The 23,493-nt window shown below is 38.3% G+C and overlaps 2 protein-coding genes across 7 annotated transcripts; one reads left to right on the plus strand and one right to left on the minus strand.

Moving 5' to 3' along the window:
- Positions 1-626: 626 nt before the first annotated feature.
- Positions 627-8,253, minus strand: cab39l1 (calcium binding protein 39, like 1). Of its 3 annotated transcripts, none has more exons than XM_030145515.1 (9): positions 8,019-8,253; positions 7,207-7,354; positions 6,914-7,078; positions 6,615-6,733; positions 5,633-5,801; positions 5,485-5,544; positions 4,201-4,266; positions 3,919-4,062; positions 627-3,823 (listed from the first exon to the last, which is right to left on the minus strand). In XM_030145515.1, the coding sequence occupies exons 2-9, from the start codon at positions 7,321-7,323 to the stop codon at positions 3,632-3,634; spliced, it is 1,032 nt and encodes a 343-aa protein (XP_030001375.1). In that variant the 5' UTR covers positions 7,324-7,354; positions 8,019-8,253; the 3' UTR covers positions 627-3,631. The 3 variants fall into 3 exon arrangements, with proteins under 3 accessions (XP_030001375.1, XP_030001374.1, XP_030001373.1); XM_030145514.1 differs by having other exon boundaries at positions 7,207-7,346; positions 7,924-8,253; XM_030145513.1 differs by having other exon boundaries at positions 7,207-7,352; positions 7,924-8,253.
- Positions 8,254-11,087: 2,834 nt separating this feature from the next.
- Positions 11,088-19,692, plus strand: phf6 (PHD finger protein 6). 4 transcript variants are annotated; one of them, XM_030144870.1, is made up of 11 exons: positions 11,088-11,250; positions 13,040-13,199; positions 13,524-13,625; positions 13,946-14,079; positions 14,162-14,208; positions 15,040-15,200; positions 15,312-15,455; positions 15,541-15,645; positions 17,209-17,342; positions 17,502-17,631; positions 18,888-19,692. In XM_030144870.1, exons 2-10 carry the CDS (start codon positions 13,068-13,070, stop codon positions 17,629-17,631), a joined length of 1,089 nt encoding a protein of 362 aa, XP_030000730.1. In that variant the 5' UTR covers positions 11,088-11,250; positions 13,040-13,067; the 3' UTR covers positions 18,888-19,692. The 4 variants fall into 4 exon arrangements, with proteins under 4 accessions (XP_030000730.1, XP_030000729.1, XP_030000728.1 ...); XM_030144869.1 differs by having other exon boundaries at positions 11,088-11,220; positions 13,002-13,199; XM_030144868.1 differs by having other exon boundaries at positions 11,088-11,220.
- The last annotated feature ends 3,801 nt before the right edge of the window (positions 19,693-23,493 follow it).

Below are 23,493 nucleotides of genomic sequence, written 5' to 3' on the forward strand. Positions count from 1 at the left end.
AACAGGCATGTTGGATACCTCCTGTTTGGGTGGAATGTGTCCCAGTGGTCTGAAGTGGACTCACATTAAACCTTCACCTCTCTCTGCTCCAGCCCAGAGGTGTTGATAGACTCCCAATTTCACCTTAATAACAAAACCACAAAAGAAGAAATAGTTTCCATTATGTTTTATTTTCATCAATGCTTTCACACTTTTTTCCTTTATAAAGTTATGTACACATTATTTGCTCCCACGGTAAATAAAGAAAAAATATCCATAGTGTGGAAAAAGACAAAGGGGGAAATGAAATGAAGGCAATTAAGTAAAATAAAAAAAAGTCAAGCACAGCTATTTCAACGAAAAAATCTATATCAGGTAATATATAATATATATAGTCTTGTTGTTGAGGAATTTGTGCTGATGTCTATATAATATTGCCAGTGATTTACAAACTCATTATCAGAGGTAGGGTTAGAAACATGAAATGCTTTGTTTGTACTAATAAAACGTGCCAATTGTCAACAGCGCCCTCTGGTGGGATATTTGTGTACAACGCGTCCTCTACAAAGTGCATGTCATGACACATTTCAAGAAAGTTTACAAGTGAATTCACACACCCATTCTGAAATATGTGGGGATTTTTTTTCCCAGCTAAACTAAATCTTATTACAGTGAACAGCCCATATTAGGATCTGAAACACACCAATGGGAGGGAAGTGTGTTTGAGCTCATGTAGATGAATGTGTTAAAATAATTTCGATAAATGTGTTCATAAGAGAATGATCAGAGAACTAAAGAAGCTCAAAGACACATTCAGACAAACTTTCTTTCATCAGCTGCTGACATGACGGTGCACCATGCAGGACTTCAGTCGACTGGTGCATAATGTACCACATTTACAGCACACTTGGACCACTATTTCATAGAGGTTAAAAGGCCCCACTGTTGACCTCAGCACTGTTATGTGCATTACACAAACAGTTAAAAGATTATTTTTACTCTCACTACAGCTGATCCTCATGAATGCATTTACACTCACAGAATCATACCTGACACATAATGCAGTTGGATGATAAACATACACTGCACTGGATGTGGATCTAAGAGACTAGTGATGCATGTGGGATCTGAAACATACATTTTACCCCTTTCTCACATTGACTTTGGTTTAAGAACAAATTAAGAGGTCTGGATTTTTACATGATCATAACAATCCATTAAATGTCTTTAAATAAGGTAAGGCATTCATTACAAGGTACCACACTGCAATTCATTATGAATTAACGTTTGTGTGGCACCACACAATGAAATATTTATGTTTAAAAAAACTAGTTTTCCATTGTGAAAACCAGGTCGCAGTCCCTGTTCAAGTTTGAACATATAATATATATTTATATATCAAGTTTAGGCATGCATACAAACCACTTTTGTGTCTGAAATGTCAAATAAAATATGTTGCCTTGGAAGGAAAGAAAAGAGAACGCAGCATTTGCAAACTCAAACCCCATGAGGTATATACTAAAAGACTGTGCGCACAGACAACATTTCTCTTGAAATCCCTAATATGCCACTTTAGTGACAACGGCAGAAGGCAATAATTTAACAGAATCCTTTTTTAAGTAATGTAGCTACACAACTGTGCGTTTGAGGAAGTCAATAAATTATTGCTCATCTTGCAAAACAAACTCACTCTTATTTAAACAGTGCATGTTCTTTTTTTCATAATGTGGTGACACTTTGTGAAGGCATCACAAGCATGTTATAGAGTCATATTGAAATGTCCTGGAATAATCATATCAGAGTTCACACAAAAATATGACAATACTAGAGCTGCACTGACTTAATGATCCCACTGAGAATAACGTTTTCTGATAATGGACTGTGTTTGGTTTGTTGTGCCGGCTGCAGCACCACAAATGTGAGGATTTCATATTTTTCTTTGTTTCACAAAGTAATCAAATATTTGGAAATATCTGGATGGTTAAAGGTTCAGTGTGTAAGATTTAGTGAAATCAAGTGGTGAAGTTGCAGACTGCACCACCAAAAATGTTCAGGTCCCTCATTTGAGCAGTGGGTGCATTTCCATAAACATATTTTATGCCCATTTTGTTTATGGAAATAGAACAAGTTGAAAAATGTTTTGTTTTTTTGGCTGATTTGAGGTGGTTTTTGCCCTGTCAAAAATAAAAGAGTTAAGTGCATAATGAGAAATGAAACATCTTTTTCAATCAATTCTGACATGACAAATGGTGAAACACACCCTCTGTAGATATAAGCGTTCCATTCTGACAAAAACACAACAGCTTGATTAAACACTTGCGAAAACATGATTTTAAATATTAAATTCCATTTGCGTCATTAGATCTACCAGCATCTTACACACTGGCCCTTTAATGGGTCAAATTAATCTTGAAATTGGATGTAGACTTGATTAAAAAAGAAACTTCACCCAACAAAGTCACTAATGCTCAAAAAAACCTGGTACTTAAGAAAATACAAACTCCAAGTCTGTCCATTGTGTCAGTCATTTTGCCTTAATTATTCTTGTTCTGATATGAATATCATATATGTACACTACTATAACATGCTTTTTTGGTGAAACCAGTGTAAACTGCGATATTATTTCTTGTGTTGAGCAGTGCTTATGCTGTAAAGAAGGAGAATGGCCTTTGTTGGCATATGAATACATGAGTTGTTTGTTAAATCGCGGTTTAAAAATAAGTCATTGCTATCTGTGCTCAGTATGTAAGAATGAAATGGAGTGCTCCCACTGAGATCAACTGGTTTATCCAGGCTGTCCATGTTAGCAGTGGATGGATGGCTGGTACCTCACAGCATTATCTGATGCCTCGTTTCTATTTCAGTCATGTAAGCCTCACTGAGCGCAAGAAAAAAAAAAAAAAAAAAAAATCACAGCACAATAAATTGATTCCCCTCTGGTTTTGATTTCCTCTTCCTGTGCCAGCTAATGGATCGGCGAGTACAGCTCTGCAGGATGACCTCTCAGACAAATGCAACCGACCGCCTAAAACACTACACACTGAACACCAAAAGTTACTATGAGCTGACCCGGCCCATACCCGCCTCACATCTGCCAGAGTTGTTTCTAAAGATCGTTTATGTCCCTGTACAACAGAAAAACTTACAATAAGGCAATAAACCAAACCTATGCGTCAGACTAAGCCACGTGCAGAGAAGAGTTACTGAATGTTTAACCAGATAGATACATTAGAAAAATAAGATCTTTGCTTCTCCTCGGTCTCTCTAAAATACAAACAAGTGTCTGAAATAGGATGTAAATAACATGTCAGAGTTCACGTAGGCTGTGAATGAGGGGACATTTCTGTCACTGTGAAAGTTCTGAAAGGTAACAGTTTGAGGTCCAATGTTATATGGAAAAAAGGCATTTTATTACCACTAAAGAAGCACTATGGTTTAAATAACAGTTCTTGGCCCACTCAGGTTGGTGGATGGAAATCACTTCCACATCCACGCTAAAACAGAAAGGAAGTAATCTTGACTTTTTTTCCTATATTTTGGAGTTAATAGATTTTAATAAAGCGTGTCTTTAGACTCTCAAGTAGCCCTGTGTAGCTCCACCTACAACACCGAATCACAACAACCACCTGACGGAGCCTTCCTCCTGGCAGCTCTAGGCTTCCTCTGGAGCAGCGGGCCTCTTCAGGTCCCGGATCTGCTTTATCAGATAGTTCTTCTCATCGCAGAACTGCTCGTCCTCTGATCTGTCCGTCTGGAAGTGGCTCAGGAATTCCACAAGCTTGGTCTGGTTCTTCAGCAGTATGTCCAGCACGGGCTGAGTCTTGTTCGGGTTTGCGACAAATACCTGCCAAAGCACATAGGTGGAGTTTAGTCTTAATATTCATTGCCTCTTGTTTAAAAATTAGAATGGCTTCTGTGTGACATCTCTTCTGCGAACACCTTGAAGACGTGGAAAGCTTCAAACTGGATGTTTCGGCTGTTGTCTCTGAGCAGGTTCATCATCAGCTTCAGGTTCTCAGCCCGACTGATGTACTTTGTCATGACGGTGAAGTTGTGCCGGTCAAGGAGGAGTTCTCCGAGGAGCTGAAAAGTCACACACAAATCATGTCTTTAATTCAGTAAACAAATAAAGATGATTTATGTGTCAGTTACACTTGAATCTGTGATTGGAGTTTCAACAGGTGCTCATGTGAATAGATGACACAGTAGTGGAGCTGGTACCTTCAAAGACTGCCGCTTGGTGACATAGTTGTCAGAATGCAGGAGCTTTTCATACTCTGTAAACACCTGGTAAAAGATAGGCATGGCATCAGCACATCTTTATTGCTGATAAAAATCCTGGACACCAAGTAATGTTAAGTGTACAGTACAAGATGCAAAAATATAATGTCCACAGGCCTTTGTTGAATGTCTCTGTCCTCCTGTTATGCCCTGTTGTTTAACACCTTCTCCACTGTGTCCATCAAGTACAAGTAAAATGTCCTCTATTTAAGCGGTGCAATATAATGATAAATGGGGTTATATTACTAGCTCTATTGTTTAGTGCGTTGTATCACAAATAACACTCATTACAGCGATATTTTTCATCATGGGACAAGGTTTTGCATTCTTCCATACAACATAGATGAAGACAGAAAAGTGTTTTAAGTTTATATTTGGCATTCATACTATATCAGGATTTTAGATCCACCTGTATTATGGTTTTAATATTTGTAATATTTTTAAATATATTATTATTATTATTATTATTATCCTGGATACAAGCGGTCGAAATGAGTTTCCTCCGCAGGGTGGCTGGGCGCACCCTTAGGGATAGGGTGAGGAGCTCTGTTACCAGGGAGGAGCTCGGAGTAGAGCCGCTGCTCCTCCGCGTCGAGAGGGGCCAGCTGAGGTGGCTCGGGCATCTGTTTCGGATGCCTCCTGGACGCCTCCCTGGGGAGGTGTTCCGGGCATGTCCCACCGGGAGGAGACCTTGGGGAAGACCCAGGACACGATGGAGAGACTATGTCTCTCGGCTGGCCTGGGAACGCCTCGGGGTCCCCCCGGAAGAGCTGGAGGAGGTGTCTGGGGAGAGGGAAGTCTGGGCATCCCTGCTTAGACTGTTACCCCCGCGACCCGGCCCCGGATAAGCGGTGGATAATGTATGGATTATTATTATTATTATTATATTTTTCACATTTTAGGCCTTTATTTTTTTAGTTGAGCGATGTTTTCTATTGACAATTTAATTGTCTATAAATTAATACTTTTCATTTAATAACATACATAACTGCAAGTTTTCACAAATGGTCTAAATGGGAAAGAAATAATCAAATACGAAGTACCTTTTGTTTATTAAGAATAATAGTCACAATGCATTAAGAAATAGGCTGTTCCATGTGGCTTGTTTAGATAAAATACTTTGAATTATTTTAATTAAAATTTTTACATTTTTAATTTATTGTATTTATATTGCTAAGCACTTTTGTCTGTGTACAAAAAAGGGGGCAAAAAAGGAAAACTCACCCTGTCATAATTGTTCTCCAGAAAATCTGCACACATAATCTTGTGCCTTGTGAGGAGATCCTGAGAGGAGACAAAAGAGAACAGAGAATTGCATTAAAAACTGTCAGGGTGAAGGTGGTCAATAAGGGAAGACAATGTGGCTGTGTACCTTGAATGAGGCAAAAGCGTCTGAGGCTATGTCAAATGTTGAAAGTTCCACGTAGCGGAAGAAGCAGTAGAACTCCTCAGAGAACAGCACCGTCCTTGCCAAAGGCTCGTGACGCAGGCATTCCCTCAGCATCATACCACAGTTCAGAGCTACTTCTGCACTCTCATATCTGTACAGGTATATACATGTCAGACTCTGGTCACACTATATACATCAAAACAAATCAACATTCATGAATGTAGCACAAAGGAAAAGAATTCACCTAATGCAAGTGTCACTAAAAGAGGCATACTCTATCAACACTTATTATTTGAGCAAAAAATTTACATTTGTAACAATGAACATAACATGAGGAACAAGATGTGTATTTTGATGCAGTCCTGAAGTTCAAATATTAATAGTGGCTAATAACTCAACCGTATTGAATATGAGATTTTGTCAGTCTCTGAATAAAACATAAATGACATCAATGGAATCAAATGTAAAAAACAGAATAAATGAATCACAGAGAACACACAGGCTGCTTTTAATAAACTGATGGTAGTTTCCCTTCATGATAATTCAGTGCAGCAGAAAGGCACGGTTTTTCTCTGAGTAGAGGGATGACTCAGTTTTCCTCAACTGTAAAACTATCTATCTCTCTTCATCAATGTGTATGTCACCCACAGGTGAATGCAACAAGTTCATGCTCGTTCTCTCAGAGTTGTTGAAACACATTTCTGGGTAATGCAGAACATCACAAGTACTCTAAGAAAAAGGACTGAAAAAAACTTTAAAAAAAAAAAAAAAAATAATAATAATAATAATAATAACTAAAACTAAACAAATGAAATCTTGGGGTTTATTATCTCCATGTAAAAGGACATTAAAGAGTTGACTGGACATAATTGCATGAGCAGTAAATAAACAATGAACAATTACAGCACACAAACACAACATGTGTCAAGTGATAAGTTCCTCCAGTATGAAAAGATGAACTTACCCTTTCAGAAGCATAAAGAGAATCTGTGGGTGTGTAGAGATGTATTCTACCGTCGGTGTACGGGTGCCAATCTGACGTCTCACTATATTGCTGAATAAATGAACCACATCCTTCTTCCCCTGTAACAAATAATACTAGTTGACTGGCTGCTGAGGATATGCAAAAGCTGTTTTTGCTTTTGGGCATAGATGTTCGTATCAAGCGTAAACAATCGCCAGGGAGCATTCAGTGTGTGCACAAAGTGATCAATACATTTTACACACATAAAGTCACTGCAGGGAAATAGTACATTTCCGCACCTCAAAATCAATCCTCTGCAGATTTGCAATTAGAGCTATGAGCAGATTGGTGTTGTATAGCTCTTGTGCAAGTTGAGCGACCGCCTCAGTCTGAGGCTCCTTGTCACCTGTTCCACACAGCACTTCCTTCAGCGACGCCAGATTTTTGGACACCTCCTCTGCAACCTTAATCACAGAAAAACAGACACTGAGTAAGCCCCTTTGTAAATGCTGATGGCACAATAATAAGGAGATCATATATAAATAACACTTTAACATGTGATGGTGGTAAATAAAACTGAACCACTGCTGACCTTTTCACACTTTTTGCTGTCTCCAGCATCCAGCTTTTCCATGTAAGCCACATTCTCTTTCAAACTCCTCACTATTTCAGCTGGACTCTTCTGAGACTTCCCGAAAGGAAAAGGCATGACGACGGTCAGGTAACCCAAACCTAAACTTCTGATCAAACAAAACACGATTACAAAAGGGAAAAGAGACAGCTGTGATGTGCATTTTATACTGTTAAACTTCCTGTATCTCTGAGCATCAGGAAATGACTAACAAAAAAAAAAAAACTCTCCAGTAAAGTAACCAAGACTACTGCTGAATTAGAACTGGCTGCCTGAAAAACGTCTGCATGAAGTCATGTATTAAGTTACAGTGTTAAAGACCATAACAACATACACAGCTACCTGTGGGTGCTAACGTTACACTAGTTAGTTTTCACAGGCAACGTGGACAAATTTACGGCAAATTAACACTTGAACGCTGTGTTTGCACCAGGTCGCTGGTTTTTACGAGTGAACACGAGTTTAGTCAAATACAGTAATAAGTTCCTTACCGACTCGGATGTCACAGAGAAAAAAAGACGCAAAACTGAAGAAGCTACAGAAATTAGCGAAGTTCAGCTAGCTTGTGACCTAGTTAGCTTTAGCAAGAGATGGGCAAACTAACGCCAATACGTACACAGTAACATCGCAGAAAAACACAGAAAACTGCTGAAATATTTAGATAGGCTGTAGACTCACCGAATGAACTCTGGTTTTAAAGCTGAGGGAAGCTGTGCGGCTAAAGGTTAGCTGGTAGGTTAGCAAGTTTTGCCCACTTTCTTTTTTCCACTTACTTGGAAAAGGACTGTAACGTTATCTGAGATCTGTAGCTATCTACCGTTGTTGTAATCGTAGCTACAAATGGCCCACACGGTCGAGCTTCATAACTACAATATTTCCTGTAAAGCTCTCTAGTCCTGACCGCCTGTCACCGAACTTGCTGGCTGCCTAGTTGTAAAGAGAGAGTTGCTGGGCTAGCCTGTCTGACAACTTCATTTCCCTGTTCTGGTGAAACTCCTGTCCTCTCTTCTCATCCCGGGGACACTGGGCGGGTATGTTTTGCTTTACAAAATGACTGACACTTAATTTAGACCAATCACTGAGACAGAAACAAAGCCAAGGACACGCCTATCATGCCGAGGAAGCGCGTGTTTAATACACCCGTGTAATTTTTGGGCGGGATGACCAGGACTAAACCTGAGGAGACTCCGCCACCGAACTGCGCTGTACACAGAATTAAACGTACCTGGGTTCTCATGAAAAGATAAGGTGAAGAAGTTCCGTTTAGAAACACTTTACCTTTGAAACTTATCTTCATGTGTTTTATCTCATACTCAAGTTAGTCTGAGTTTCATGAACTGATAATGAATAAAAAAGGCGAAGCTGTTGGAAGAGACATAAACAGGACACTCCATTAGTACTAGCTTTAGTTGTAGTCTTTTTTTTTTTTCCTAAAGTCATGTACATCAAACTATTTTATGTAACCTGTGGAATAAAAAGAATTACTAAAATGAATTACTAACATCAGTGATTTATAATTTTAAGCACAACAGCCGACCGTGTTTTAGTTGAGAAATACAGTAGGATAGAAACACATCTTTAAAAGATTATGATATAAAGTTTTATTCTGTAAATAAAGCTACATATCAATTCATCCAATGATTAATAAAACATTAGCATCATCTGGAGTATGAAATGATATGATAGCAAAACGTTAAGTAAGAAAAAGCATTTATTTCTATTCATTTTAAAGTCACCAATTTCAATGATTTGGAATTTGTGCCAAATTTAGTTTAATGTATGTTTTTGGACATTAAATAATCATTATTCTCTGTTGTATCTGTAATATTAATGTTTTTGTTTTTAGATGAGCAATGTTCAGATTTTTCATGGTATAGACTGACACATATTTGATCCCAATGGAAAATTTCATCATGTCTGTGAATGATACTGACACTGTAAATATTTACCCGACTTTTTTATTTACCTAACAAACACAAGGATTCTCCTTTCATTGTTTACATTATCACCTTGTGTTTGGAACTGATAACATTTTCATCCTACCCTGCAGCAAAAAAAGTGTGGTCAAAACTGATGCAGCACAGAGGCCAATGTGTCATGAATGAGTGTTTACTCTACAGGTCAAACCCCAAGCAATACTGACTCCATTTCCAAATAATTCAACACAATTGCATATTTTATTAAGGTCTTGACATCCTCAATTTGTAATGCAATGTTTCTGCAAAAAAATGTAAAACCCTTACCTGAAGTGATGATGTTTAAGGCATTTGACTTTTATGGAAACATTATACAGCTATTTTGACAGGCTAAGTAGTGCTAGTCACCACAGTTAAACTGATCTTCATGTGTTAACTTGGTGAGGTGTCAAATGCATAGTATGAAACAGTACATAATACATGGATTTTATTCAGTTTGGTGAAGAAAACACCCAAGTCTTTGCATGAACCATACAAAACACAGCAACAGGTTGGAGAAGTAGAGCAGCTACTGAGGAAATGTGAACATATTCAGGGTTTCCTGTAAGTTCCTAATGTTGAATTATAGCCCAGTTTGTGAATTATTTAGAGGAATTAATGTTAATGTTCAACAAATATAACCATTGAAACTGAAAACGATTCATCTTGTGTTTATTTTAGGAAAAAAAAAAATCAAAACAAGTTAGTTTCATAAGATCTAGTGCACTCTGCATTTAATACTGTTGTCAGTAATAAAATAAATAGGGTTATACACATATGATAATAAATAATAATTAAACATTTAATGTTTATTTATCTTATTTTAGGTGTAGATCAAATCTACACTCTCCAATTTAAGAGGATCAGATGCTGCTAAAACTTCACTGGATTACAGAAAAGAAGCCTGTGTGCTCCTGTGGTTGCAAAACTGAACACAGCTATTTGTGCAGTATTTCACACATGGTGATAGGCATAACAAACTGATCCTACAGAAGAAAAAGGAAATCCCAAGTGTGGAATGTTGGATAAAAAAAATATGTAGTTACAAAATGTTGACCAATTCTGTATTTATAGTTGTGTTGCCTTTTTTGTAAATCTATTTTTGCATTAAAACACAGTTACACATCAGTGACACTTTTGTTATCCTAAAATAAACTTATAACATATTATTAAAGACTAAGTCCTGTTTAAAACAGTGTCTAGTTTTTATACATATCATATCCTCCTCAGACCCAGCATTACATTTTTGTCCCTTGTGGAGGATAAGAGTTTTGCAAGTTTATGGAAATTTAGGACAGTCCATAAAATAAATTAAAATGTATATGAAAAAGCTGTTGTTTCATGCTGTTTTCACACAAGACAATTATTTAATCAAACAAAATAATAATAATGATAATAATAATAATAATAATAATAATAATAATAATAATAATAATAATAATAATAATAATAATAATAATAATAAAATCCCAGAAACGTGGAAAAATCTGACTTTACTGAGTCCACTGTGGGGAAATTTCAGTCTTTACAGCAGCAAAAATCCAAAAAACAAAGTGCAGAAAGACAGGCAGAAACATTGAAGAGTGAACAGGAAACAGAAGAGTAATAAGTAAAAACTTATATTTGTACAAATAGCAGTTTTGTGACTGATAAATCCTAATCTTGTAACAGCTTTCATATTAAATTCTAAATCTTACACAATAGAGGAGTTTTTCAGTCCAGGATTTCTATGCAAACATACAGCCATTGTCATGTGGTACTCTGATCATTTTTTTTCCCCCAGCCGTACTCTAACTTCCCGTCCCTTTCATATTAAAACACCCAGCGTGTATAACTTGAGTTTGACGTTTATTTTGAAAGCGCCACCCGGAAGTGCCGCGTGCGTGAGCATTGTGGCTAACTTTAGCGCTAGTGTGAAAAGCACACGATCACTTCTGAAGGACGGAAAGAAACACAGCCCGTGGCCGGAACACTTTTCCATCTTTTCTACCGTCTCAGCCTGGAAATATCCCCGTCGGAGGTAAACTAGGAGCCGTGTGTGTGGCTTCGGGTGAGAGGCGTTGTGTTTTATGGCCTGTTGTCGTTTCAGGCCGTATAGCTGTCGTACGGGCTGAGTTGCTCTCTTTTCACAGGGATACATCACGTATGGCGCTCTTTACTTCGAAACGGTTTGCAAAGACCCGCGCCTGTCATGATAATTTCCCACATTTAAAGGGAAATATTCGCAGTTTTTCGCCTTACAACACAAACCGAATGTCCAAGCGGCATATTTTCCCTTCACCGACCTTTATTTCCCTGCATGAAAAGGCCTTGGGAGAGATTTCTGGGCGTTGAGATGTTCATAGTCAAAGATGTTTTCAGTTATAGCTCTTTGGACGGAGAAAGAGACACACACCCCCTTTAATTCAAAACTTTGGGAGAGAAATTCGGGGTACTTTCCGCGTTTCACTTTACGTGGTCGTAGTTGAGCCACACTTTCGCCATGTAGTACACGACTTCAATAGGAGATGATTTTAGCGAAGAGTAGAGGTGGGAATAAAGGATAAATGGTGTTATTTACATGGGGAGTATTGTGTGTTTGCACGCCTGGCTCCGCCGCTGAAGCCGCCGCAGTGAAATCCTGGCCCTGCTATCATGGCAGAAATGGCTCAATGAAGGCGTCGCAGCACACTGCTATTGTGATTTTAAAAAAACACCCACTTTCGTTTCCTGCATTATTTAGAGCTCAAAAGATGTTTTCAATCCTTATATTTAATTTATCTGTTACTATTATGCAGTGGATCAAACAGGCTTCCTCTGCAATTGACAAGATTTGTTAAATACCTCAGACATAATAGGAAACACGTCCTCTTTTTTTTTATTTGACGAAGAAAATAAAATCATTACACGTCTTAAAGTAGACATAAAAAATGAGTCAATATGGATAAGTCATCCCAGCTACTGTTGAGGAGAATGTGCTGTGGGTAGATTGCTTAGAAGGACAAAAAAGAACACTTAAATATAGACTCAAATAGCACATTTTCCACAGATTTCTCTCAAGGGGTGGCTTAAAAGTTGGGGCAAGTAATATATGGTAGATTGTTGTGTATGTAAAATAAGGAAGATGTTACATCATTTTCAAGAACAACTCCTTCTGACTATAGTGGAGGATGCTGGAGTTGAATGTAACCCCTGTGTAAGATGTAACCTGGGCAGTTTCTGACTCATCACATCTGGTCCTTCAGATTCCAAGTCCTGCTACAGCTTTTCATTCCTCTTTAATCACATTTAGACTTGGGAGGAAGAGTTAATCTTGTTAATTTCAAGTCTGTGACACAGTATTTTATGCAGCTGCTACATTTAGTATTGAGACACAAACGGCATTATTGATAACACTTCTCAGTCATAAGTGGGATCACACACTCGTCTGGTGTGGGTCGGTACCTACTGTAGATCAAAAACAGGCTTGGTGTTTCATTGTTAACCAGAAGGGTTGAGCTGTGTAGGCACTATGTCTGTTCATATGTCAAAGTTCTCCACATTTGTGACTTTTATTGCTCTACTCTACTTTGTTGAAGGAGGTTTTGAGTCGAAGTTTTGTTTCCAGCTGTTCTTGGGATAGTGTTTCCAGGGCATGTATCCAAGATTTTGATTCTGTATTTCACAATGCTCACTTGAAAATTGGTTCACAGGAGAAAAATACAGCTCTCATTTATTTGTTACTAACTATATCCGTAAGGATTGTTTGGTAATTCAGACCATGGACTATGGAGAACAACTCAGATTACTGCTAATATGTCTCTTTTATCTGTATTTCCAAAGACTCTTGGCATCATCACATACGACTTTTCTTGTACTAGAATCTTGGACACAGAAAAGCATTGAACCATGTCAGGACAGAGGAAAGGAGCTGCAGCACGGCTGCCTAAATGTGCCTTCTGCAGAACCAACAGGGACAAGGAGTGTGGGCAGCTGCTGGTGTCCGACAGCCAGAAGGTGGCAGCCCATCATAAGTGCATGGTGAGGAGAGCACAGTGACTGTGATTCATTAAATCAGTGAAAGTAGACATTCACTGGAAATAAGTAACTTCTACCTTCAGATTGTTCGTAGGTGTTTGGTCATATTTTGCCCTTCAAGTTGTAAAACCCGCTGATAGAATTATATTAAAAATAATGTGTGTGACTGCTTGGTGCAAGATAAGAGCACCACGCCTGCAAAAATCCTGGAAAATGATGCATCAGTAGTCAAAGAATAAAAGATGCTTACTGTACACAGTGATAGACTGGGAATGCTGCAGTTTACTTTTTGACTTGTGTAATTATTTTCATGTTTGTTCTGTGCAGCTTTTCTCATCCGCTCTGGTAACATCTCACTCAGAGAATGAAAACATCGGTGGATTTTCCATTGATGATGTGAAAAAGGAGATTAAGAGGGGAAATAAGTTGGTGAGTATCTAGTGTGTTGGAGGATAAGCTCTGGGACTTTGTTGATCTGAGATTTTGTTACATAAATATTTAAATGTGTAATCATATATTATTAAATACTTCATAACTCAGAAGATAGAGCAGTGAGAAAATAGGAGGACATCTGTAAAAGTAACAAAGCTGTAATGAAATGCTTTGTTAATCAGTTATAATGTTGGAGAACTTAGTCTGAATAACATCCACTTTGAATAATCACTGACAGACAGCACTTTTGAATGAACTGAGGACAAGAATTAAGTTTTGTTTTTTGCTAAAGTAGATGCGTCTTGTCTTCCCTTCAGATGTGTTCCTCATGTCACCGGCCAGGTGCTACTATCGGCTGCGATGTGAAGACGTGCCGGAGGACGTACCACTATTACTGCGCTCTGAAGGACAAAGCCCAGATCAAAGAGAATCCATCACAAGGGATTTACCTGTAAGTCACGTCACAGTTAAGTTATATACAGTAAATAATCATTCTTTTTATTCAAGCTTATTTCTTTTGCTCTTCATTGTAGCGTTTACTGTCGCAAACACCGGGATGCATCTCAGGATGGCGTTGAAGGTAAAGTATATTTTAACATTTGTTTTTGTAGCAGGATATATAGGTGATGGATTTGCAACTGCATGTCTGTTCTGGTTTTCACACACAACACTTGTAGAGCAGTCTTATCCTGCTTACATGTCTTGATAATATTTTTTGTGTTCTTAATCTGTTTGACAATCACTATATTTATATGTGTAATATGAGTGTGCATGTAAATATAGTGATTGTCATGCACACTCGTATTACGCATTAGTCATGTAAACATATTCTGATTTAGGCTTTTTTCCTGAAAAGGGACATGGGGTATACTAATGCTCTGTTTCTATGTTTTTCTGATTCTATGAATATGTATATAGTGCATTTACAGCATAATTATATGCTTCTTGTTCAGAGATTTTACTGCAACTTGCAACACATAAGCATCTGTTTAGGGTCAGTAGAGACAAAGATCCTCTCTGGTAGAAATCTTCGCCTTCTAGAAATGCCCACATTTCTGGTCAGAAGGAGAATCAAACCTACCTTTTCAACACTGTGAAAGAGGATATCAATTGGTTTTTTGACACAAGCAACTATCAAAGCTGACCTTTTCCAGAAGGTGTTTGAAGGAGTCGGGCGGAGTTCACACAGTGTAACATCGAGTACTATTGAAGAACTGCTGCATGTGGACTCAAGATTTTCATCAGCCATAGAAACACCTTCTTTAGAATGTTTTCCTTTTCTAAATAAGGGCAAAAAAACCCCTAGAATATCTTGTGTAAACATAGCCATCATCAACAATGCATCCTTTGGCAGGTTCCTTGTTCTTGCAAAACAGAAAAACATATCAAAGTGTGACTCTTTTGTTCTTAGACGAAGCAGAAGGTGTTGCCAACGACTCTGACTCGTCACCTCCACAAAGTAGAGGCAGAGGACGGTTTGAGAAGGGAAGAGCCAAGGTGGGATCTCGCGGCCAGTCAGAAGATGCTCGGTCCACATCCTCAACGGCTGCCGAGGAAGAGAGCTCCTCCCATGTAGGGCCTGTTCTCACTATCTTTAAATGGACATGCAACGTGTCACAGTCAAATAAGTAGAGACTGGGTTCTGTGCTGATGGCTGATGAGTCCTTTATTGTGTGTTTGTAGCGGGACAGGTCACCTCTGAGGGCCAGTCCAGCAGATGGTGGCCAGCGCTGTGGCTTTTGTCATGCCGGGGATGAAGAAAACGAAACAAGGGGCATGCTTCATACTGATAACTCCAAAAAGGTGGCTGCACACTACAAGTGCATGGTAAGATATGGTGTCAGTGTGGGTGTCGGTCCTTGTTGTAAAGAACACATCTTACAATTTTCTGCTTTCTGTGTGACCCTTCCAGCTGTTTTCATCGGGGACAGTGCAGCTGACCACTACGTCACGGGCAGAATTTGGGAACTTTGATGTAAAAACGGTCATCCAAGAAATCAAGAGGGGGAAAAGAATGGTGGGGTTTTGTCAAAGTTTAGTTTTAATTACTGGCACACATCAGAGGTTTACTTACTTACTTTGATGATGTGATGTTTAGAATAGTAGAGAGACTTCTTAATTCTATTACATTTTCACAATTGTACTTCTCTTCAGACCCATTGTCCTTTTGTGTTCCACCATTGGAAATTGTGAAGAAATTAGCCAAGACTCTGTAAACTTCCACAACTCAACAGTTAAAGGTTCCGCCTTCATCTGTACAGACAATAGGGCCCTGTTCATGTTAACATATGATTCTTTTCTTTAACACAATCCGACCTACTTATGTCTGTTCATGCCTGGCATTAGAATGCATATCTATAAATGTCTACAGTGATCACTTATGATTAGATATCACTTCCCTGCTCAATTTGCAAATAAACAAGCTCACGTAATAGCTGTAGCCAAAGCTTTCATTTCCTGAAGGCAATGTGGACACAGAACAAGCTCTCCAAGTTCAACAGACTGCCTTTGTCATGTTCCTTGGCAAATGCATCACCACTAAGAAAGCACAAGTACAACTGATGAACAAGATAGTGTTTTGCTGCCGTTTCATCTTTATTAGTTAACTTTAGTTGGAAGAAGAAAATAATTAAATTCACCATACCTTTCAAAGGATACTGGCAGGATCTATTGTTCTTCTCGTCTGTTCCTCAGTGCATTAGTTGATATTGTTTATCAGTCACTACACCTTAAATATCAGTATTATGATGACAATATTAGGACCGTTCTATCTGGTGTTATTGGATGGTCTTGCATGACATTTGTTTCAGTTATGGTTGGATCTTTCAGAGCCTAAAGCATGTTTATACATTTAATCCAGGTCATGCAAACTGAGCAGGGCCTACAAATACAAGCCCTTGAATCATTGGTAAAGGGGACATGAACTGACACACAGAGATGAATGTATTTTGGTGCAACACGTTCAAAAGTATCCCCAGGACGGCAAGAAACTGGTAAAGATGTTGGAGGGAACTGGCCCAAAAATCTTTCCATCCACACTAAAGAGAGTGCTGTATGCCCAGAACCTGAAAGGCTGTTCCCCGAGGAGGAAGCCACTACTCCAAAACCAACATATTTCTGTACATACTGGATTTTGAAACTTCACATTAAAACTTAAGCCAGGAGGCTAAAGCATGGACACAAATAGATCTTTGAGCAGGACAGTGACCTTATGCACAGCTCTGAGACAGAAACGGCTTAACTGAAGATAACTACTTGGAGCGAACATCACAAAGCCCTAACATTACAATAACCGTAATCTCATAGTTTTTGAGAAATGAGCTAATGTGTGCAAAGAGGCCAACACACCTGACAGAATTCCTGCAGTATGAAAATTTGCTGGAAATGTTTGTGACTATGATTAAGTAAGAATGTGGTGAGATGATAAAATAAATACAGCTTCTCTCTACTATTATGAAATATCACATCATCAAAATAAAGGACTTGAGTTAACTGAATATGAAATTATTAGAATTGAGTTTTAATGCATTTAGCCTTCTTTACCTGTATATATATTTAGTTTAGTTTTTTTTTTTTCTAGAAATGTACACTCTGTACTCAACTGGGAGCAACTATTGGCTGTGAAATCAAGGCATGTGTGAAGACTTACCACTATCACTGCGGCCTGCAGGACAAGGCCAAATACATTGAAAACATGGCGCGTGGTATCTACAAGTGAGTTCAACCTTTATTGCACCTTTACTCTTTAAGTCAACATTAAACGTATTTAATTGGGACTTTTTTTTTTTTTTAAAGAGTTTTAATGATTAATATTGGCTTTGAGTAAGCTGTATCATCATCTTCTGTCAGTTACAAGCCCTGCTATTTTTTCAGACTATACTGTAAGAACCACAGCGGCAACGAGGAGAGGGATGAGGAGGATGAGGAGCGAGAGAATCGCAGTAGAGAGAGGGCAGCAATTGACCAAGGAAGAACACCTTCAACACAAGTGAATGGCAACTAGGTCGGTCATCTCAAACTTAATAATACTAACAGAGTTAGACTGAGTTGGTTTGTAAAACCAATTAGAGGTTGGACCAAACTGTAAAACTCGTGTAAAGTGGACAAAAAAACTTACATTTACTGCTTTCTTTAACCATTAGTTTATTTATATATATATATATATATATATATATATATATATATATATATATATATATATATATATATATATATATATATATATATATTTTACCTAGATTAAACTTAATTCTGTTGTACATAAACTTATACTGCGGGATCCCATATAACTTCAAACATACACTTTTGGCTGCATTTTTTTTAGATGAATTGTGGAAAATAGTCAAGTTCCTCAAAGAAAGTTATGAGACATTTTATTACTTTTGTGTTATTTGGCCATGTTGCTTCATCAATTCTGCTAAATCACCAGGATTAATGTTTTAGCTACCTACCAAACAATGGAAAAGCTAACTGCCCCTCCCTCATATATTATTACGAGGTCCTAACGGCATTGAAATTTAGTTTTTACCCCTCAGCCAGAAATGGCCGAAGGGGTAGTGTAATTGTTTTGTCATCTGTCTTTCCATTCAATGACATAATCGCATTATCTGAAGAATGCATTGACATATCTGCACCAAATTTATACTGTGGATGCATCTTGGCATGGAGCAGAAGCCTATTGAAAATAGGGGACCTTGACCTACTTTATCAAGGTCAAATGGCCATGTGCATTGTGCAGTTATAATATCTGAGTACTTTCACATATAAATATATGTAATAAGTTTTACACAAAGACAATCTAAATTATAGGACAGTAACTTTCAACAGAATCTTACACTATATTTGGCAGAGGGGGATTAAATGTGCACAGCATGTTATGTTTTTTTTATCATCTAATTACGGAAATAAGAACCTTCATTTTTACTGAACTCTGTTTCATTTCAGTTTACATCGAAGAAGTTGGATTTATTATTTCAGCAGAACTCTAATTTAAACTGATCAGAAATAGCCTTCAATGTTGATTATGGATTCATATATGCTCATGTATTAGACATGAAGTTTGTGTCACCATCTGTTACGCTGGAAGCTGGTTTTTGATGCTAGGTGACTCAGTGTCTAAGGTAACAGTAGCTAGTGTAATACTGACAAGACTGTACATGACAGGAACCACTAACCTTTACTTAATCTTTATTGGTACAACCCATGTTCAGGTTTCACCCAGCAGTCATAAAAAAGTGTTCGGTCCTGATTTTCTTACAGCTTGACCAGATGGAAGTGACTGGTTGGGAGAAAGGAAAAGGAATTCACACACAAGGAGGAGATATTTTTTATACTTTACTCAAAAAGTCATGGTCTGCAAGCTCCTACATACCATTTACTTGGTTTCTTCCAGCAAGTGGACACAACGTCCCATCATGCACCAGATGTCTTCTTCATGAGCCTTCTCTGAGACGAGTGGATGAGCTTTTCACAAACGGACGGTACTCTGCAGAGAACAGGACTGCTTTGGGATATAGAGGAGCCAACGTTTCCCAGGAGTCACAAACAGGCTCTAACTCAAATACATGTATCATGGCCACGAATAACGGAAATAATGGACCGATATTTTGATTGTCACTCACTGCCCATGTCCCCACAGATTATGTGACCCACTCTTCTTGAAAACAGACACATTCTTCTCTTCCTTAGCTTCTGGAGGACTCACTTTTAAGAGGGGTCTGTTTGTTACTAGTCTCTATGAATTTGTGCAGTTTGATTACTTTGTCTCTGTAATCATGTCTTAAACTCTTTTCATGTTAGCCTCTTTCTTTATATGTAATATTTTGCTACTGTATTATAATTATGAGTAATTTTGAATATCTGGATTTCAGACAGTCAGTTACAGGATTTGCCAGCATGCACTTGGATATCCCACTGTTAAAGGTGGCATTTTTTTATTTAGCCACTAAAGGGCAGAGTAGAGCTCTTTAGAAGAGTCGGCCTGACTTTGTTTGATGTACTGTTACTTGTATCTCTACAAATGTATCCATGAATGATTGGAAATAGAAGACTTTATTTTACACATTTACTGAGTGAACTGAGTCTTTCATTGTTTTTTTTAAAGTGTGTCCATAAGGGTCGATACTAAGCGTACTGCTTGTGTGGACAGGTCGTTTGGAGGTTGTGTGTGGTTGGTGGAGTGAGGAATGTAACACACACACACTATGCAAGATCCCTTCAGCTTTGTGTTCTCCAGTGTAGCCCAACTTCTCATGCATTTGGAGCATCCATACTGCTTTTTTTTTTTTTTTTTAGATCTTTGTATTAATAAATGTGTTTGTAATAGCTGCAATGTTAATGTGGTTTGCTGTGCCCCTGTACTTATACATAGGAAGTGTACCAATCAGTTGCATGAAAAGGTGTTTGTTGCTGTGAAGCACAAGAAAGTGATGAGGGAGGTACAGATGGTGAAATTCTGGGTAATTACTTCAAAATCAGAGTGGGTGTCTGTGTAAATTCTCATTTGTGATCATTCATCCTTACGTTGTTTTCACATTTAAACTCAACTGCATTTTGTGCTTGAAGATGTTTCATCTCATCCAAGAGAACTGATGAAGTCTCTTAGAATGAACAAAGTGGGGGATGTTTCTTATTGTTTTTTTAATTTTGATATTGCTGCTATTTATTTCCTCTTTTGTGCCAGGGAAACAGAAGAATGTCTTTAAATTCAGTCAGAAAATTCCTGAAATAACAGAAAAAGCACAGGCACAGTTAAAAAGGCTGATACTGACTTTATACTTGGAACCCTTAGGAATGATGTGATACATACGAACTTGAAGGAAACTCAAAATTATTTTTGAATGTTCCTATTTCGTTTGTTATCTACAGTGTGAAGATGACCAGAGTTTGAACCTGTTTTGCAACAGAGCTCAGATCTGATAAACAGGCTATTACGTTGAACCACAATGCACAGACATGAATGATTTTGCATATCTTTATGTAACATCTACACTTTTACCTAAACAGTGATGGTAGACAGCTGGAACATAAATGTTAAATAATATCCATTAGTTTAAACATACCAGGAGAAATGTGGATTTATGTAGTTGTAAGGTTTGGAAAAAGTGACAGAAGTGGTACAGCAGAGTTTTCCAGAGGGTAATATTTAATCATAGTATTACAGAGTTCTATGAACATGATGGCCTTCCATGATGACCCAAGGTTGATAAATTAACCTAAAGTATTAACCTTGGGTAGAGAAACAAGGACTATGATGGTATCCTGATATATCAGCCTCAGTGTTGTAGAATTTTTTAAACCTAACACTGTTAGATGTGATGAATCCTGTTTTTAATCAGACACTTTCAGTGAGTCATCTCACTGAGAAATTTAACAGTGCACTCATGGGCTTACTTGATTCAGCGGCTCCAGCAAAAAACCATGAGGTCCAGAAAGAGCTGTGCCCCTGGTTAAATCAGGATTTGTTAATCCTCAGGAAAAGCTATAGAAAACGTGAGTGTCAGTGGTGTCGCTTGAGGATTTTTAATCAAACCTGGAAGGACAGTCTGACCTCATATCAGACTATGATGTCAGCTGTAAAAGCAGCATATTATCCAAATTTGATTGTAAATAATAAGCCCAATCCTAAATTATTTGATACTTTCCCAGGCTCATACAGCCCTAACATATCTGCAGCATTGTGCTGTCTGCACTGATTTTTTAAAAAATACTTTTAAGAAAAAGGTTGATGATATAAGCCAAAATGACTGAATCTTTCAGAGGTGTGGCAGAGTGCTTTTTTTGTAAGGCCCATATATGGACAACATGGTTTTCATGACTTTGAATTGATCTATTTGCCAGCTCTCCTGAAGATTGTTACAGCAGTGCGAGGTACACCCTGCTCACTTGACCCCTGCCGTTGTGGGTCTTAAAACAGCTGTGACATTAGGGCCCTATGTACTCAATATTTTGCACTCGTCACTTTCTTCAGTTTTCCCTGCCTGTTTTAATACTGCAGTGGTAACACCTTTATTAAGGAAGCCTGGTTTGGATGCAGACTCTGACTAATTATAGACCTGTATCAAACCTTGTTTTTCTGTCAAGAGTTTTGTAGAAAGTGGTCTCTAATCAAGTTGTTCATTATCTGACAACAAACGTTTTGAACCACTTCAGTTGGCTTTTAGAGCACATCATTCAACCGAAACAACTGTGACAAAGGTGGTAAATGACTTGTTACTGGTAGTAGACTGTGAGTCATATCGGTCCTATTATTGTTAAAGCTGAGCACTGCTTTTGATACTGTGGATCATTGCATTCTGTTGGACAGACTGAAGAACCCTTTTGGTGTCTCAGGTCAGGTCCATGGGTGGTTAGACCTGGCAGAGATCTTTAATTGTCGTTGGTTCAGCCCGGCGAAGAAATGCACACTGAAGGGCGGTTACCATGTTTTTTCCCTTGTGTTTTTCCTAACAGGTAGTGAGCTCAAGCAGTCAGTGAATGTGGCTCTGAACAGGGACTGAATATCCTGCTTTGTAATCTGTTGACAGCTTTTTCCACGCGTCTTTGGACCCACCGAGACATTCAATGGCCGCTCTCCTCTTCTAGCAAATATGGACAATGCGTTTGTTGCTTCGTGTCGAGGTAGTTTTGTGAATTTGTAGCAGATTTCAGCAGCTGGTGGACATGAAGGAGGACGGTGTGGATTAAGGCTTTTTTTCTTTTTCCTGTTCTATTTACTAAAACTGTGAGTCATCTGTGGTCAGGCATGGGGTTCCACAGGGCTCTGTTTTAGGTCTATTATTGTTCTCATTGAACCTGGAACCACTGGGTCTGTTTCTTTGATCATTTGACCTGAATGTTCTTTGCTATACTGATGATCTTCAACTATATATGTCATTGGTCATAGCTCTGACATACAGAAGCTCGAGGCCAGTCTGACTGTTGTTAAGAGCTGGTGAACAGCAAATTTCCTGCTCCTAAACTCAGCCAAGACAGGAATACTTGTTACTGGACCAGCTAGGCAGGGTCATCTATATGATACTTTTACCCTTTCTCTGGATGATTGCCATTCATTGCAGAGACAGAGTTAAGAACCTTAGTGTTCTTCTTGATGAGACACTTTCTTTTGACCTTCATATCAAAGAGGTCACAAAAGTCGCTGTTCTTCATCAAAGGAACATCACTAAGTTATGACCTGTCTTGTCATTTAAGGATGCTGAGATCCTAATACACTCATTTGTTACATGGCAATTAGATTATTGTAATGCCCTTCTCTCTGGTTTGCCAAGGAAGAGCATGCAATGTCCACAAATGGTCCAAAACGCGGTGGCTCACCTTCTGACTGAAGCAAGTAAATTTGAACACAATCTGTTGCTTGCCTTTCTTCACTGACTTCCGGATCATGTCAGAGCAGATTTCATGGTGCTCCTCCTGACTTACAAAATAGTCAATGATATAGCACCACCATACTTATCAGACCTGTTGAAACTGTATGTGCCAACACGTTCACTGTGTTCCCAGGACTCTGGTCTGTTGTGTGCTCCTAACACACACATTTATTATCATAATTATTATAATAAGGAACCTCCTGCACTTAAGGGTAAGTTTATTTATAGACTAAGGTCATATTAACCCCCAGTATCCCACCCAGAGAAGTCCTTCCAAACCACCGAAGGTGCATGATGTACACAGCGCTGTAGTAATGTCAAAAAAAATTTCAAAAGTTTTTTGTATTTCAACTTGAGTCATAAACAAAAATACCAAATACTCAATAACTGTCATGTTTTTAACTCAATAAATGCCATGTTTGTAATGTAAACAAACCACATTTTTTGATGCTAAAAACATTTTTCCCCAATATGCTACATAAAAATTGCATTTTTTTTTT

This window comes from Sphaeramia orbicularis, chromosome 10 (assembly GCF_902148855.1).
Source record: "Sphaeramia orbicularis chromosome 10, fSphaOr1.1, whole genome shotgun sequence".
In the NCBI taxonomy this organism is placed as follows: domain Eukaryota; kingdom Metazoa; phylum Chordata; class Actinopteri; order Kurtiformes; family Apogonidae; genus Sphaeramia; species Sphaeramia orbicularis.

What these genes read in the sequence shown, in the direction of transcription:
- phf6 (XM_030144870.1), top strand. Translation starts at nt 13,068, where the DNA reads ATGTCAGGACAGAGGAAAGGAGCTGCAGCACGGCTGCCTAAATGTGCC. An exon ending in CTGCACACTACAAGTGCATG is followed by an intron (nt 15,456 to 15,540) that starts GTAAGATATGGT and finishes TGACCCTTCCAG; the next exon opens with CTGTTTTCATCGGGGACAGT. An exon ending in ATGGCGCGTGGTATCTACAA is followed by an intron (nt 17,343 to 17,501) that starts GTGAGTTCAACC and finishes CTATTTTTTCAG; the next exon opens with ACTATACTGTAAGAACCACA.
- cab39l1 (XM_030145515.1), bottom strand. Translation starts at nt 7,323, where the DNA reads ATGCCTTTTCCTTTCGGGAAGTCTCAGAAGAGTCCAGCTGAAATAGTG. An exon ending in ACAGCAAAAAGTGTGAAAAG is followed by an intron (nt 7,079 to 7,206) that starts GTCAGCAGTGGT and finishes TCTGTGATTAAG; the next exon opens with GTTGCAGAGGAGGTGTCCAA. An exon ending in AAGCTTTCCACGTCTTCAAG is followed by an intron (nt 3,824 to 3,918) that starts GTGTTCGCAGAA and finishes GTGCTTTGGCAG; the next exon opens with GTATTTGTCGCAAACCCGAA.